The sequence below is a fragment of the Perna viridis genome, chromosome 1 (genome assembly GCF_037379345.1).
Source record: "Perna viridis isolate PV_CMFRI_1.1 ecotype Kerala chromosome 1, ASM3737934v1, whole genome shotgun sequence".
NCBI lineage: Eukaryota > Metazoa > Mollusca > Bivalvia > Mytilida > Mytilidae > Perna > Perna viridis.
Window position 1 is genome coordinate 3,590,869 of NC_142445.1, and position 17,158 is coordinate 3,608,026.

The following is a 17,158-nucleotide window of genomic DNA, read 5'->3' on the forward strand; positions in this document are numbered from 1 at the left end:
TTTTATTGTTCATATTGTATTGATCTCCAGTGTTAGAAGTATTTCAGAAGCTGATAAAGAAACAAGAGGCTCCCAGCAACCTAAATTGCTCATCTTCTTGAATTTTGCCTTTCAAAGGCAGTAAATTCAACAAAAAGTTTCCCAACAATTTTGACTAAAGAAGTCTTTGGTAGGACTATCACAAGATCTTTTCAACAATTGAAAGTTTCTTTTAATCTATCATAGTTTTCAAGATATTAACAGGGATTGACACCTGTTTTTTTCTTGCAGTAGTCCAAGGACTAGTAGATACACAATTTTTAGTAGTCCCTGAACATATTTAGTAGTCCCCTAAAAATCAAGAAGACATAAATAAGTCAACACGGCAAGACATTGGATGCATTATGAGGACATTACCCTTAAAAGCACGAAAATTGTTCATAAAAGTTACGTTATACCGCGTTGCTGTCAACATCGTACTGATCATAACTAACAACCAAACCGACCAATCATGATTCCTAAAACAGTCACACAAAAATCAATAATGTAAACATTCTATTTTTTAACCATAGGTGAAATAAACACGTTCCAGAAGTTGAAGTTCATTTCTGTCTGACGGCTACAATAATACAATTCACATGACAATGAGACACAATTAAAAGTTATTTTCAATACTGAATATTTACTAGTCCCGCGGACTATTTCTACCCAAAATTTCAGTAGTCCCCAGCCAGTTTTAGTTGCCTCGGGCGATCGGACTAGCGGAAATGTTGATGCCTGTATTAACTGAAAACTATTTAAAAAAGTCATTTTTCCCCTTTCAAGGGCAATAACTCTTACAAGGAGTCTGAAGACTTTTATTATAATAATAATAGACCTAATAATATGGATCGTTTCAGCTATTGAAAGAATTTGGATAAACCTAACGGTTTAGGACATATATGTGAAAAACTACTGTCTGACCCCTATGTTCTATTGTTAGTAATGGCGGCAATGTTTTTCGACAAATCGAAAATCCCCATATTAGTTCTATGCAGTATACCCCAAGGAACATTCATACCAAGTTTGGTTTCAATTGGTCAAGTAGTGTCATAGGAGAAGATTTTGGAAAGAAATAACATTAAAAATAGCAAAAATCGTTGAAAAAGGGCAATAACTCCAACATGGTTTAGGTCTCACTAACCACTTCTAACGTTTCCATTACTTTACATGTTAAAAAAGCAATTTTCAAAGTCTCACTGTGAATTCCCAGGACAAATGACATCTTAAAGTTGCATACCGTTGCGAAGCTTGGAAAATAAGGTTCCAAAATCATTATGCTAATGGTACAATGATAGTAGAAATTCTTCACAAAATTTACTTGAATAAATAATACTGAAAATCCACATTTTTACCTGTTCTGCTAACTGACAGCATGGAGGCAAATTACTCACACATGTAAACAATATTCATACACTTTTGTAGTTAATTACATATATGATTTTAAAGTACACATTCTCAGCTTTATTTTGACTACTTTTAATCATTATACACACAAATAATGCACCTACAATGCATATGTCTAGGTTCAGTGTGTTTTTGGTACTACATAGGGGGGTGGCCATTTGACCCGGAAGTGGTTAGTGAGACCTTAACAGATTAAAACCAAAATTTGACCAGAGGTAGATCTCATCATGCTGAACACTTTTACCCCATGTCAGAATTCAGCTAAACCTAACAGTTTAGGAGATATATGTGAAAAACTACTGTCTGACCCCTATGTTCTATATTTAGTAACAGCGGCTATGTTTTTTGACAATCAAAAATCCCCACATCACTTTTATGCAGGATACCTCAAGGAACATTCATACCAAGTTTGGTTTCAATTGGTCAAGTAGTGTCAGAGGAGATTTTGGAAAGAAATAACATTAAAAATGGCAAAAATCGTTGAAAAAGGGCAATAACTCCAACATGGTTTAACGGATTAAAACCAAAATTTGACCAGAGATAGATCTCATCATGCTGAACACTTCAGCTAAACCCAACGGTTTAGGAGATATATGCAAAAAACTACTGTCTGACCGCTATGTTCTATTTTTAGTAATGGCATCCATGTTTTTTGATGAATCAAAAATCCCCACAACAGTTCTATGCAGGATACCCCAAGGAACATTCATACTAAATTTGGTTCTAATTAGTAAAGTAGTTTCAGAGGAAAAGAGTTTTGTATAATTGTTAACTATGACTACGATGGACGACGATGACAATGAACGCCAAGTGATGGCAATAGCTCACATGGCCTTTCGCCAGGTGAGCTAAAAATACTATTTTTATAGAGGAGTATGACACATTCTTTCTCGTCCTTGGTTTTTGTGCAGTAACTCGAGTATTAGTTGATCTTAATAAAATTTTATAAAAAGATTCCAAACCACAAAAGGACGGTTGGTTTTAGAATAAGGGGCCAAAAAGGGGTATAAAACAAACACTTCATAGAATTTAACTATATAAAAACAGTAAAAGCATAGGAATGTCTATGATACTGTTCCACAATATTTTATACCATGATAGTCCAACTTGGATTGATTTTTGGGGTAAAGACTTGAATTTTTCAGAAATAAGGGGGACCAGAAACTGACATTTTCCTGATGTCCGGAGAGCAACTTGACTCTCATTGAAATTGTATTTCAAGGTGTCATACCACTAAAGGAATACTGGGATTGATTTTTGGGGTTGTTACTTGAACCATGTAAGAGTAAAGGGTCACAAAGGGGCCAGAAACTTATTTTTTCCAATTTCTGGACAATAACGAGTGCACGGGAATGGATTGCTGGAAATGGTGCCACACTGCCATATCCCCACAGGAATTTAATTCTGCAGGTTTGACTTGTACCATTTAGGAATAATGGCCAAAAAGTTACCACCTTGGTTCTGGGTAATTTTTTATCCTGTTTTAAATATCTATTCTCAATCAAAATTAAAAACTGTCAAGTTTGAATGGTGTATTCATACTTGCCCCAACTGTTCAGGGTTCGACCTTTGCAGTTGTATCAAGAAGAGCCTTATGAAGCATTTTTTTTTATAGAATATTATCTGTGATTTGAAAACTATTGTTCTACACATTTTGTGTAAAAATATTGATGTACTTTGGTACAGATTTGTTAAACCATGACTTAAACTTCCCCGAATTTGTATGAGTTAGATCAACAATTTAGAAAGGCAAGAAAATAGGAAAATTAGCAAAATTTGACCATACTACTAAAATTAATACCCATTTATATAAAAGTAGCTTCTTAGTATTTTATATACTACAGGTACCCCATGTTTACAATTGTGACAGAACTGACTAAAGTATTTGCTTCTGAGAGCTTCCTGTACTTACACAGACAAGTCAAAACTAAAAAATAAACCCTGTTAATATGGCCCAATATTCCTAAGAAACTTTGACTTGAGTCAGAAAAAAAAAGTAGCACTGGACAGACACTAAATTCCAACCGATACTTGTATGCTGTGCAATAATGTTATTAATTAGACGGAGTGAAGTATATCATAGACTTGAAATCTTTGATATGCTTGTTAAAACGATGGATAAAATAAAATATATACTGATAAGAATTTTTTTTGGAAGTGAACCAGATGCCAACTTCAAGGATTATATTGGTGTTCCAGAGGACTTTTAGGCATTACCTCAAGGGTTGGAGAATATTGGAAAATTGAATCACACATCATCCCTAAATACTTTAGTGGAGTGTCCTTTGTTATTCCTGCCCATTTGAGTGGTCCTTAATATCCAGATAAACGATATGGTCCGAAATACAACCAAAAATGTCAGTATCCAGATAAACAATATGGTCCAAAATACTACCAAAAATGTCAGTATCCAGATAAATGATGTGGTCTGACCAAAAATGTCAGTGACAAAATGTATGGACTCAAAGAATATACTTCTGTAGCCACACATAACATCTATTTATACATTTATTCTTCTGTATGTGAAATGCACCTCAATTACATTAATCAACAAACATTCAAGGATAACAATGAATAACAAAAACGTCTCAATAAATTGTCACCAATTATATCTACAGTATTTTTTTTACTATTTTTCTTGCACTTTGACCATCTTCTCGACTATGCTTAAATTTTACTTTAATAAGTTGATGATCAATCTTCAGCTATTTTAGCACAACTAGAAGAATCTTGGTCCACCTCTCCCAAACCACCCCCTATTGTCTCTCAATCCACCTCCTCTTCCTGGACTGAAGTTTAGATCTGGTCCTATTGGATCAAACCTAGGCTGTAATGGTGCCAGAGGGTTGTTTCCTCCTCTTCCGAAGTTAGGACCTTCAAAGAATTCATGTATACATTCCAAAATAGAAATATATTATGAATGTTAACATTTTTACTTACTAACTAAAACCAATTAATGTATTATTTATATCCAAAGAATAAAAATGTTGTTCTTTGCATATCATTATACTGTACATTAAGAAAAAAAGTTTAATCAAAAGAGAAACTAACCATTCTCTTACTTTTAGTGTTGTACTAAATTAACATGAAGTGTGCATATATATATATATATATATATATATATATATATATATATCCTTTGACTGAGATGTGGAAATTACACAGGAAAAATTGTAACATGTTTTTCATATGCTTTGAAAACACCTGCAAAACATGTTTAGGACCACCATGAAAAACATGTAACTCTTCCTGTGTTTCTGACTAACAAAGTAATTCATGAATAACAAATAAAGCCTTATGATATTTATGTTTTCAAAAGAATTTCACATATGAGCAGAGTATGGTTTTCATAAAATTTTCAAAAACATGTGTTCATGTATTTTTAAAAGCACAAAAACATATGTTTACAATACTGGTATTAAATACGTTTCCATATGTTGTAAAAAAATATGAAAACATATGGTGCAATTTTTTCTGTGTAGGCTGATAATACAAGTGTTTCAGTGAAAAACACAGCATTCCTGCTAGGTGCTTATGCAGATGTAGTTGTTTTAATTATCACATTGTACTTTACAAAACAGAAAACATAGCTGAAAGTCCACATGCTACATTCTGACTTCAAGACTTGGTTTTCCACTCCTGATTAGAAGAAATATGAATTCCAGTTACCTTGAAAACGATCAAGCAGATCAAAATCTCCTATAAAATCTCTAGTGGGCACAGAAGTAACAGATTACAGATATGAAGAAATTGATTTCCATTTTCTTGACCATGTATAGATTTTACATATTCTACTGAATGGTTTTCAGAGTTAGGCTTCTGATATTTGGAAACGGACTTAGACAGACAGATAGTAAATTAAACAATTAGGAGAAAATCAATTAGGCATGTGAAGTAATAAATTACCTTGAAACTGTGGAAGCAGGTCAAAATCGCCCCCTATAATCCCCGGTGGGTATGGAGGTAATGGATTAGGGAATCCAGGATCAGGTGGGGGCCTAAATACAGGTGGCACCACTGTAGAAATTAATCTTTGGTGTCTCCTTCTCTCTTTCTCCCGCTGTTTTCTTATCTGGTACTCAATTTTATAAATCTGTTCAAATTAGAAAAAATAAAATGTCTACTTATATTTCACTGAACCTCTACAAGCTTATACATTCATTGATAAAAGAACATGCAAGTATAAATAATAAAGGAGACTAATACAAGTTATAGAAACACTTTATATAGTATCTCAAGGATGACACAGCAGAATGTATTTTGTTTAAGGTGTTAACCATTTCAATTTAATACTTACAGCATACCAGTTTTGTGACAGGTCATTGTTAGATCTATCTACAATACAAAAACATTAATTTACAGAAGGTTTATTTGAGGACTGTTTTTAATTTTTGACTGAGTTGTACTAAATAACCAACTTCGGGACAGTTTACACTTCATAAACTGCAAAGTTGTTTATGAACAAGTGTAAGCTGTCCAAAAGTTGGTTACAAGCATAACCAAATTAAATTAAAAAACAATCCTCATAATTTAAGTTCAAATCGATTCCAGATTTGTTCCTTCAATAAGGACTTATATAATCTGTCTTGCCCAGAAGAGAAATAACCAATCAAAAGGGTAATAGCATGTATAACAAATTAAATTAAATTATATACTACAATGTAGTAAGTAATTAATAATTAATTTATCACTAGAAATATAAACTCAACAAAAAGAAAAAGCCTACATTGTAAGAGAAGTTTATAAGAAAAAAAGTCTTCAAGTTTCTAATGTTTTTGTTCACCTAATTGTAAATTTAGTACAAAGATTGTCACTGTAGGAATGAAAACTATCATGCTTTGTATATTTACTGTATAAAATTCAGAGAATTTGTGCTGATCTATAAATTAATGCAAATAGACAAGGGTAATAATGATAGAGATAGAAATTTTACTTTCTACCCAAGTGTTAGGTTTGACTTGGCCAGGGATTGAACCAACAACATGAAGTGAATATGCCACCACAAAACCACCTAGGTGATTCACATTAATATCGATAGAAATAAAAAAAAAACAAAAAAAAAACATGCTATACTTTACTTACTACCGAAGTCTTTCAGATACAGTCTCCTCCATATGTATCTATCTTTAGATACCTGTTGAAGGTCCTTACATACACTCATCATACTAATTATAGAACTGATATCTAGGAAACTCATTATTGTAAGCTGAAAATAATACCATACAATGTCCAACACACTTAGAACATAAATTGTGTACACTTACCAATCAACTAAAATAACTGCAAGCAGGCTTACAAAGGGTGCATCCATTGTCATTAGGACTCTGATGATGAGTAACAAAACCTGCCTGTCTAAACATCATATTTCTTTTATGTAAACAAATCCTGATAGAAAAAAAATTTGTAACACTTTATCATATCTTGCATGTAATATAGAACTTTCTAAGAAAGGGATGTAAGACTTTGTATTTACTTTGTTGATTATAAACTGTACTGACCTTGACTTCATGACTAAGGGATATGATACCACTGAGAACTGGATATCCATGGTCTGTAAAATATTTAATGATTAGTGCTCAACTGCAATGCGCTTGATTATGTTTATACTAAATGAGGAGGAGTCACTAATTAGCAAGCATAATTTTGAAGTTTGAAACAGCCAATTTATGTGATTGGGACATATCATATATTTAGATTAAAATATAACTTTTTTGTATATGATTTATATGTGTTTGTTTAAACACCAAATCGTCTACACTATATCTCATTCCCCATATTCACACATCTAGACCTATATCGCATACCCTATATCACACCCCTTTACAGACCATACTTGAAGTAAGGTTAAAATATATAATACAATGAAAATGACATGTCAAAATCTGTATCACATGCTGTATCAACCCTCGACCTATAACACCCCACAGGCTGGTGGCCCTTGGGATAATATAGGAGTCTTGTGTAGATACAGGATGTGATACAGATTTTGACATATAATATTCAATATATTACAACCATTTTTAGGTTTTTAATAAATATTGTTCATTTTAAATTGCCTAAATACACAAAACAATTGAAAATTATTACAAAATAAGTATATGATTATGAAATAATCCCATATTTTAGTAATTGTGTAATAAACCTATTAATTTCTGAAACAGTGCTGATAATTTGGACTATTACGTTTTGTTTTTTATTTTCATTTTCGCCTTCCCTTCTTAACAACAGAAATATTGACCTTTTAATATTTTAAAGATTTTAATAAACACACTAACTTACTTTGTCTGTATGTCTCTAACAAAGGAATAGATATTGAATCTTTAAATACCATGGATAACTTGGGTAAGCTTTTATATACACCACTGACATCTAAAATACAGACATATAAAGACCTTATTAAAACACCTCAAGACAAATTACTATAGTTATCATAAGCATCATAAGTTACACACTTAAATAAGCAGAATGCACAGCATCATTCTGGGTGTTTCAATGAAACTCAAGAACTTTTTGTGGTAAAATTTATAATTTTTTCTAACTCCCTGTCATAACTAGATATCATTGAGATGGATTCCATTTTTATGTGTTGTGGTTAAAATCCTGTACATTAGAAAACACATTCAATTTATCACACGAACTCATTATAGCCCAGACACAAAAAAACATTTATTTGACCTTGAGGTCAAAGATCAAGGTCATGGTAACCAACAATGACATATCTCAATAATTACTGAAAGAAAAAAAGTCACAGCTGGAAACAAATTTGTTATGCAAAAAAATATAGCCTTGACATGATTTGTTATGGAGAGACTAATGGACAGACTGATCACTATGGGGCATCCACCACTTTTCTTGACAGTGCCTTTATTATAAACTCTAACCTTAAGTTAAATTCCACTCTGTGGCCAGTTAAACATCAAGATAGGGTCAATCCCCCAAATGATATGTACATGGCAAGTGTGTGCATAAAGTTATCAAGGTAGCATAAAATAAACCAACATATTGAATTCACTGAAAAAACAAAGATGAGGTGAAGAATAATTCAATTTCATCTTTTTTTGGACATTGATGGTATACTTACTGGTAGTTATGTATGACAAATAGTGTAACCAGGTACTAAACAAAGTAAATGCATCAATCAATAACAACAACCTCCTTTTCTTTTGTTTTTTTTTTTAAGATGATATGGATGCTTCAGCATCTGAGCATACAAACAAGCTGTGCTACTGATTGTGTTATTTGTGGTATTACAAAACCTAATATGTTAGTACCTTGCTGTGCAGAAGTAATATACTCAGAACACTTCAGGGTAAGTTGGCATTGTTTGTCTTCTTTGTCAGGGGATATTCCTGAAAAACAATTAAAATAAAATGCTGCATCGGGTACAACTTAATACAATCATATAGAAGAAATCCTGAACAGTTTAAGCACTAAAAACACTACTGCATGTATTAAGCTTATGTGAAAATGAAAAAAAAATCATTTTTTTTTATGAATAAACTCCAGTAACTATACTTGAACAAGCATTTTGAGGGTGTTGCATGGCAATCCAAAGCCCATTTACAAATGAAATTTATGTTGAAAAGAACAGAATGCAAAGTTCATGCAATAAAATTCAAGTCTGAAGTAATTTATTAAGTCCAAGGATCATAACTAAAAATATCAAGAGACTGTAACACTTCATACTTGATCTGTAACTTGCCATGGTAAAGCAATGTACCAAATATTGAATGAATATCTACAAGCATGATAGAAAAGATGTGAAAAGTTTAAGTCAGCATTAAATTTCTAAGTCAAAGGGCCACAACTCAGCAAAATATCAACAGACTGGAACATTTCAAATTTGATCTGTAACTTGCCGTGCTAAGCAATGTACCAAATACCAATTGAATGTCTGGAAGTATGATGGAAAAAAGGAGCAAAAGCTTTTAAGTCTGCATGAATTTTCTAAGTAAAACGGCCATACCTCGAACAAAAAATCAACAGACCTGAAGTCAAAAGGGTGTAACTCAGCATGAAAAAATAACAGACTTAAACAATTTTTAACTTGATCTGTAACTTGCCATGGTAAAGCCATGTACCAAATATTAAATATTGAATATTTGGAAGCATGACGAAAAAATTGAGAAAAAAGCTTCAAGTCTGCAAGAATTTTCTGCAAACACAAAATAAAAAGTGCAAAAAGCTTTAAGTCTGAATTATCTAGATTTATTCATGTTTCTCCAACATTTTAATTTTTTCACACTTCAGACTAAAATAACAATCAAGGCGGGAGATTAAGAGGCCCATTAAAGGGTGGTTTATGGTACATGTATTTATATATTTAAACTACTTGGTATTGCTTTAATAGCCTGAACAAAAAATTCAAAAAAAATATCAATTGTCCTAGTGTGTCAAGATGTAACATTGATTCAAGCTTGTACCAATACTGGCAATTGGCAAAGATTTTTGTTGTATATTACTGATTTTATTGATTCAATTTTTTGTTCAAACTATTTTGCCGCTTTTTATCAATCTTATTAATATTTACTTCTTTTTTAATTAGAGTCTTCCTTAAATATTGTAAAGTTCACGACAAAGTTAACATTTTTAGTGTCAAATACTGCTTTTCTTAACTTTTAAATAAACATTTTTTTTAGTAGTTTCTATTCAAGTTTTTATGTCTCTCAAAAATTCTATTAAAAAAGGCATTATATATATATTTTTATTGCATTATGATCTTTGTATATTTTATGTATATATGAGTGGTGAGACGTCAAAAAACAATCTATCTACCAGGTACATTCTTTTACATGGAACATCAGGTTTATCAAAATAGTTTATGGCAAAGTTATAGCAAGCTGTTTCTTTTCTGTTTATTTTTACTTCATAAATAATTATCTCGATTTTTTTTTTTTATAATGTCATCAAACTAAAGTCTGACTCTCTTGAACTTATTGATACATGTACAGAGAGCAATGCAAGCATTGCCATTTACTCAAGGTTCTCTTTGATTATTTGAATTAGATTAATAATTTTAAAAAATAAGCACACAAGCTAAACCTCACCAATCATGATAATTGAAAAAAATGCATTTAATATTAAACAAAATAAATTGTAATAAATAATGATCAGTTCTATACATTTTATACTTTTTTTTTAAATGTTTGATAAAATTACATTGCAAAAAAATTAAAGCTATCTTATTTCAAATATGAAATTCAATATTTATCTTTAAAAAAGGGAGAAACATTTTTGTTATCTTAACTGTTTTAATTCATTCATTTTTATTGCAAGAACAGAAATGCATCCAGCATTTTTTTTTTTTTTTTAAAGGTGAAATACAGGTAAAGTTAAAATTTCAAACCCTTTTGAGAACCCTGTAATCCCTAACGTTAATTGGATGTTGTTTTAGGTTGCACTATACAGATTGTATTAAGGTGCACTGTTTTGTACGCAAAATGCATGCTTTAAGCTATATGGAAAGATTCAGGTCCTCACCCGGATTAGGTTCTCTTTCTTTGAAACAAATGAAAGTTTTAAGTAGGTCAATGATTGCCAATGCTACATCAGTTTTCAAAGACCCCGATGTTGCAAAAACATTGTCTACTACACATGCTAAATATGTTGTCGTACCAACAGACAAAGCCCAAAACAACATTTTTTGTTTTCTGTCTGCAGAACGTTTTACATCCAATGTTTATTATCAGAGGTATATGTAGAAAATAATAGCAGTCATAAGACCTCTACTGCTACCACACTCTCCAAAGAAGAGATTGTGGAAGACCATAAATCTGTGTTATCCTCTTTTGGTCTCTCTACCAACGACGATAATTGTGATTTACCATCTATGTACAGGATTCCTAAACTCCACAAGAATCCATACAAACAATGTTACATAGCTGGATCTGCAAAATGTACCACCAAACCTCTTTCAAAACTTTTAACTTCTATACTCACAGCTGTCAAAGAGGGTCTGGAGACCTACCACAGCACTTGTTTCTCCTGCAGTGGTATTAATTCAATGTAGATCCTGAAAAATTGGAAAGATCTTTTGGATACAATCAGTTCAAGACTATTATCAGAATATAATAGCATAAAAACCTATGATTTTTCAACACTGTATACTTCTATTCCACATACTCAGTTAAAATTCAGACTTAAAAAACATTATACATCGTTGTTTTTCCTAAAAAGATGGTACACCTAGACACAAATATATATATCTTGGTAGAAATTCCTCATACTTTGTAAAAAATGATTCCAAATAATCTTCCAAATATACAGAAGATGTTTACAAAATGCTGGAATTTTTACTTGACAACACATTTATCCAGTGTGGTGGACTGGTTTTTCAACAAACTGTTGTCATTCCAATGGGAACAAATTGTGCTCCTCTACTTGCTGACTTATTTCCTCACTCTTATGAGGCTGACTTTATAGCTGATCTGACCCAAAAGAAAGAATATCGTTTTGCTAGATCCTTTAATCTCAGTTTCCGCTATATAGATGACATATTATCTATAAGCAATCCTAATTTCAGGGATTTAATAAATAGCATCTAACCAAAGAACTTGACATAAAGGATACTACAGACACTGTAAAGTCACCCTCATATCTTGACCTACACTTAGAAATCGATGGTAAAGGAAAACTCTTGACCAAACTTTACGAAAAATGTGATGACTTTTCATTCAGAATTGTCAACTTCCCTTTCATCTGTGGCACCTGCGTATGGAGTGTTCATATCACAACTCATACATTATGCCAGAGCTTGCCGGAACTACGCTCACTTTTTGCATCACACTAGAATTCTAACAAATTAGGCTTCTAGAACAGGGTTATGTTGCTACAAGATTGAAGTCATCACCACAGAAGTTTTATGGTCGTCATCATGAAGTTGTTACTGTGTATCCATCTGTGCCATGAAAATTTATTTGTTCAACGTGTCATAGTTTTCCTTTCCTCTTTCATCTACCCCGGACTTGACTTTTTATGAGCAACTCGGCGGGTGTTTATAGAAAAGCAGAGGGTGCTTACCCTACCGGTGCACTTAGTCCATGCTCCCAGTTTTAAGTGGAGTCCGACTTGCGCATTTGCTTTTGTTACTTTGTATGTATGATTTTAGTTACTTATGTTCTTTGTTGTGTATGTCTGTTTTCCATGTCTAGTCTTTGTCCCTGGATTACATTCTTTTGAGTTACCTCTATAACCTTGGTTCTCTTGATTACTGTTTAAGAATTAAAATCATGAACAAATGCACAGAAAAAGGTACACTTTTATTTTTTTTTTTTTTTACAATAATACCATGCCCACTTACTTTTTCTGGCAGTTTTACAGTGCCTTATATTTTAGAAAACCTGTTTTTTGACAATTAATTTTGGGAGAGCACCTAAAATTTGTTATGAAAACTGAGATATTTTTTTTATTATGTTACCATGGCTACAGATTTTCATGACAAAATAGAAACGAATATTTATCTTTTTTCATGGATGACCATAATGTAAGGTTTTGAAAAATATAATTTTTACAAGAAAAATTGTTGGATTTGCTAGTTTAAGTGTCTCAATATAGCTTCATTTACATAAATTGTCATTAAGTTACCTGCAGTGACCTGTACAGTATATATAGTGGAACCTTAGACTAATCATTAAATGTTGGAGAAACGTGAACATACCATCATCTATGTCTAAGGGACATAACTCAGCAAATAATCAACAGACCGAAACAATAAACTTGATTAGTAACTTGGCATGGTAAAACAATGTACCAAATATTGAATAAATATCTGAAAGCATGCAGGACTAGCAAACTGACTGACAGACAGATGGGCAGTGTAAATCTGAAGTCCCCTTCAGTAAAAGTCACCAAAGGAGACTAAAAACAACAATACATTGAATAGTCTTACCATGTAAAATCAATATGCCAGGCATAGACACACAGACTATAGTAAATATCTCTGTGTCAGGACAGCTATGATGTCTGTATTTCAATGTGTAGCTCCCTGGAGCTGTTTTCTTCCAATCTTTATTCATACTATCTCTGTCATTATCATTGCAACTGTCTGGTAACTATAGTTAATACATGGTTAGTTATCATAAATGATAACTGCTTAATCTAGTTCATAGCAAATATGGGAATAATAAAGTCAAAACATCTGATTTTATACTATACAATATGAGACAAATTTTGGACTTATAGCTGTAAAAATATTTGAAAGACTGCCTTAAAAATATACACAAATCAATTCTGCATTGCATGAAATAAAAAAAAAAATTTTTGCATTTGAAGATTTTCAAACATGCATTATACATTTGTAACATCTGAACATGAATCCAGAAATACTTTTATCAAACGAAAGAGTCAACTAATTTACAAGAAAAAAAATCTTTTATACATGTTGTACCCACAGAAATGACTAAAATGATACCTGAAATGGACTATACCCTGACTCCAGCATCAGTACATGTAAGGCAACTATCAATGCTTCATACTCATTGCTATTATCTCTATAAATCTTAGCTAACAATGGTGGCACTCTACCTTCTGAGCATTCCCTACACAACAGAGGTTCAGATAAACACTGTCTTACAACCATATGGTCTATTGGTGGATCATATTCCATTGGTTTTAACTCTTCATTGGCATTTCTACTAGATGATGGTGTTTCATCACCTTGTGTTTTTCTGTCATTATTTTCAGTACTTGTTAAAGGCATGTCACTTTTTGCACAACATATCTGGCCTCTATTGTCTGAAGAAAGTTTAGAAAAGTTAGAATGAATGTTCTCTTGTTGTGGCAGGCTTTCCTCGGGATGAAGTGAGACAACATGTATTAAATCACCAGACACTATGTTACAATCTTTGAGAGTCACATCATTTGAAGTAGCCCGATTCTCACAAACATTTTCTGCGGAGATCAGTGGATCTTTTCCATTCAAACTTAAATAATACTCACTGGGAATAAAAAAAAATAATAAAAAGTTCAAGTATGTACAGGCTTAAGATATTGGTATACAGAGATTCTGTTGAAAATACAGCACATTATCACACACCAAAAGAAATTATTAAACATCTTCGTTTTCACAAAGAAATTAGTAATACACATATGGCATAAATGTATGGGTATGGTAATACCATGCTTCTTCAGTTATGTTGTAAAAAACTTTCATTCAGTTTAGGAGTTAGTCAGAATATTATCTGACCCTACATCCTTTGTAGTTTTAATTTTGAAATTAATTTATCAAAAGAACAATCGGTACCTTAAAAGACATTTTTCATTTTATCTCTAGAAAATCATAATGAGGTATTGGCTTATGTTGAATGTTGTACAGGTTATCTCTATTCTAGTATAATTTTTATGGAAAAATAAATTATTGTGAACAGTTAAGACTTAAAAAGTTTGGTTTGCATAAAACCAGTCACAGCCAAGTGTTTCCTTGCTATGCCATGTTCTATACCAAACAATACACATGTAGATGTAGACTACCGATATGAAGTGAATAAGTTCTCCAAGCATTAATTTGATTGAATTTGCTTTTTTGAGGGGTTAGTGTTACTGAATAGAAAACTTTAACTGTAGGACAACCCTTTGTATATTAAAATTTTTGTCCATAGATTAATAGTTGATCATTTTACAAAGAAGGGAGAAAATTTGTAATAATATATTGATTTTCTGGATCCATTGAAGATGAAACAAGTTTTATTTCATGTGATTTATACAATTACATTTTTATTTTGTCAGTAACAATACAGGTGAACTCGGCTTAACTTGTATTATTATTATGTTTTTTTTTTAAATTATATTGCTCCTTAATGATATATACTGATGTTACGACTCTGTAATTGTATAAATGTCAATCTTTCTCTTATCCTATATATCTGTTACCCTCATGCTGATTCTGTGTGTGCTTGATTGAAAAAAACTGAAGTTGTAATATGGTACATATCCCCGTATGCAAATATAGTAAATAAGATGATCTACATTGAATGAAAATATATTGGCTTATTCCCTGATAAGGCTGTGTTCAATCCATTCTCATTCCTGTGCCACATACACGATTGCGACCAACCCGAGTGCGTAAAATCACAAGTTAGACTACTTGAAGACATCAAGCTACTAAATAAAGACATCAGTTGTTACTTCAATGTATACAAATTTAATCCAATAGAGTGAATTTATTCCATATTGGTCATTGACAAGGGAGTAAATATATCTTCATGAAAATTACCTGTGGACTAGTATGACATTTCCATTTGGATATGGATATATAGGAGGGATGCTGAGGCAGAGAAAAATTAAGACTACCTGCATGTGATCAAGGATTTCGACAGAAAAATATATCCACAGGTGCAGGAGTACAGCACCCACATTGTAGCCCTAGTTCCCCTTTAACAGTCGATCAAAAAAGGGATTATCAAAAGCCCCTCACATAAATGTCACTACTTGTTTTGTAGCTGTGGAGGTAAGAAATATATAATTGCAGATAATTTTTTTTCATGAATCTCTTACCTCAACATTACTCCAGCAATGCTAGAGGTTGTCTGGCAAGCTATTTTCTGACTTGGTGCCATCCTAACCTCTAGTGTCTGACACGTTGAAAGCCACCGCAAATGTGAATTAGATAACCATTTGTTTTAAAATATTTCAAGTCTTTTTATTTACATAAAAGAACTTTAATTTACCAGAAATAGAGCAATAAAAATCCTAAGTTTTTGTTAAATACCTAGAAAACATTTGTAATGAAGACAGTTGTCAAAATGACCCACAATTTTTAATTAGGTCACTACTTTTACCGAATACAATATATTTTTGACAAAACGAACTTCAAGTTTGTAAAGGCAATTCGTTGGTTAATTTGATATGTTCGTTTCGCAAATTTTAAAATCCATAATTTTATCAACCAGAATTACACTCAAAAAGCTAAAAAACAAAATATGAAGTTCATTTTTGCTGCATTTTTTACGAATTTCCAGGATTGCTGGATTTTCTCATCAAGTAGGTCATTTGTTTTTCTTCAGTTTAGTCAACTCCTCCCGTTTTATGGTAAATAAACGTTTCAAATGGTAAATAGTTTACTATAACTCTTCCGATTCCAAAGAACAGCGGAACGAGCGTAATGCAATATGGCACTCAGAAGTAAGAGGTTAGGGTATGGAGGAAGGAATTCCTACTTCTTACGTTGTAGGAGTAACCTCAACATATATCAGAACATTGGAGGGGACTTAGGAGGTACAATGCATGGTCCACACAGACACTTGTTTTCATTCAAATACATGTTACTATCAAATATGAATTTGATATGAAACGGTCATTAATTATTTAATATAAGCAATTGTCTGATGGTCCAGTTCTAATCCCTTTTGGGATTCGGCACTGAAGATATTTTTTTTGTTTTGTCCTTTGACCGCTACTGATGGTGATATTTTTTGTTTTGACTACCACCGATGACGGTAGTCAGAACAAAAAATATCTCCAGCGCCGAATCCCAAAAGAGATTAGTAATAGTATAGCCTATAGGTCCAGTCTGCGCTGCGAGTCTGAACCAGTGAAAATAAATTTATTGTTAAGTGTCATCTGCTAAGTACCTTCGGGTTTCGTGCTCAAAGAGTCCATTAATTAATTGTTGCAAATTGGTTATTGTGCAAGTATTGTCAATCTCTAAAACTTTCGTGCGTTTTCTGCAACGAATTCTGAATTTCATGTTTCTGTTTTTTCTGTTTTTCAAAGAGTACTTTTTGTTGTTTCTACACTG

The 17,158-nt window shown here is 32.3% G+C and overlaps 1 protein-coding gene across 1 annotated transcript; it reads right to left on the reverse strand.

Annotated features, from left to right (window-relative positions):
• Positions 1–3,920: 3,920 nt before the first annotated feature.
• Positions 3,921–17,158, reverse strand: LOC148626883 (F-box only protein 7-like). Its single transcript, XM_088554815.1, has 10 exons — positions 16,992–17,158; positions 13,835–14,360; positions 13,313–13,475; positions 8,697–8,774; positions 7,705–7,794; positions 6,924–6,976; positions 6,508–6,631; positions 5,723–5,760; positions 5,332–5,518; positions 3,921–4,299 (listed from the first exon to the last, which is right to left on the reverse strand). Exons 1-10 carry the CDS (start codon positions 17,105–17,107, stop codon positions 4,145–4,147), a joined length of 1,530 nt encoding a protein of 509 aa, XP_088410941.1. The 5' UTR covers positions 17,108–17,158; the 3' UTR covers positions 3,921–4,144.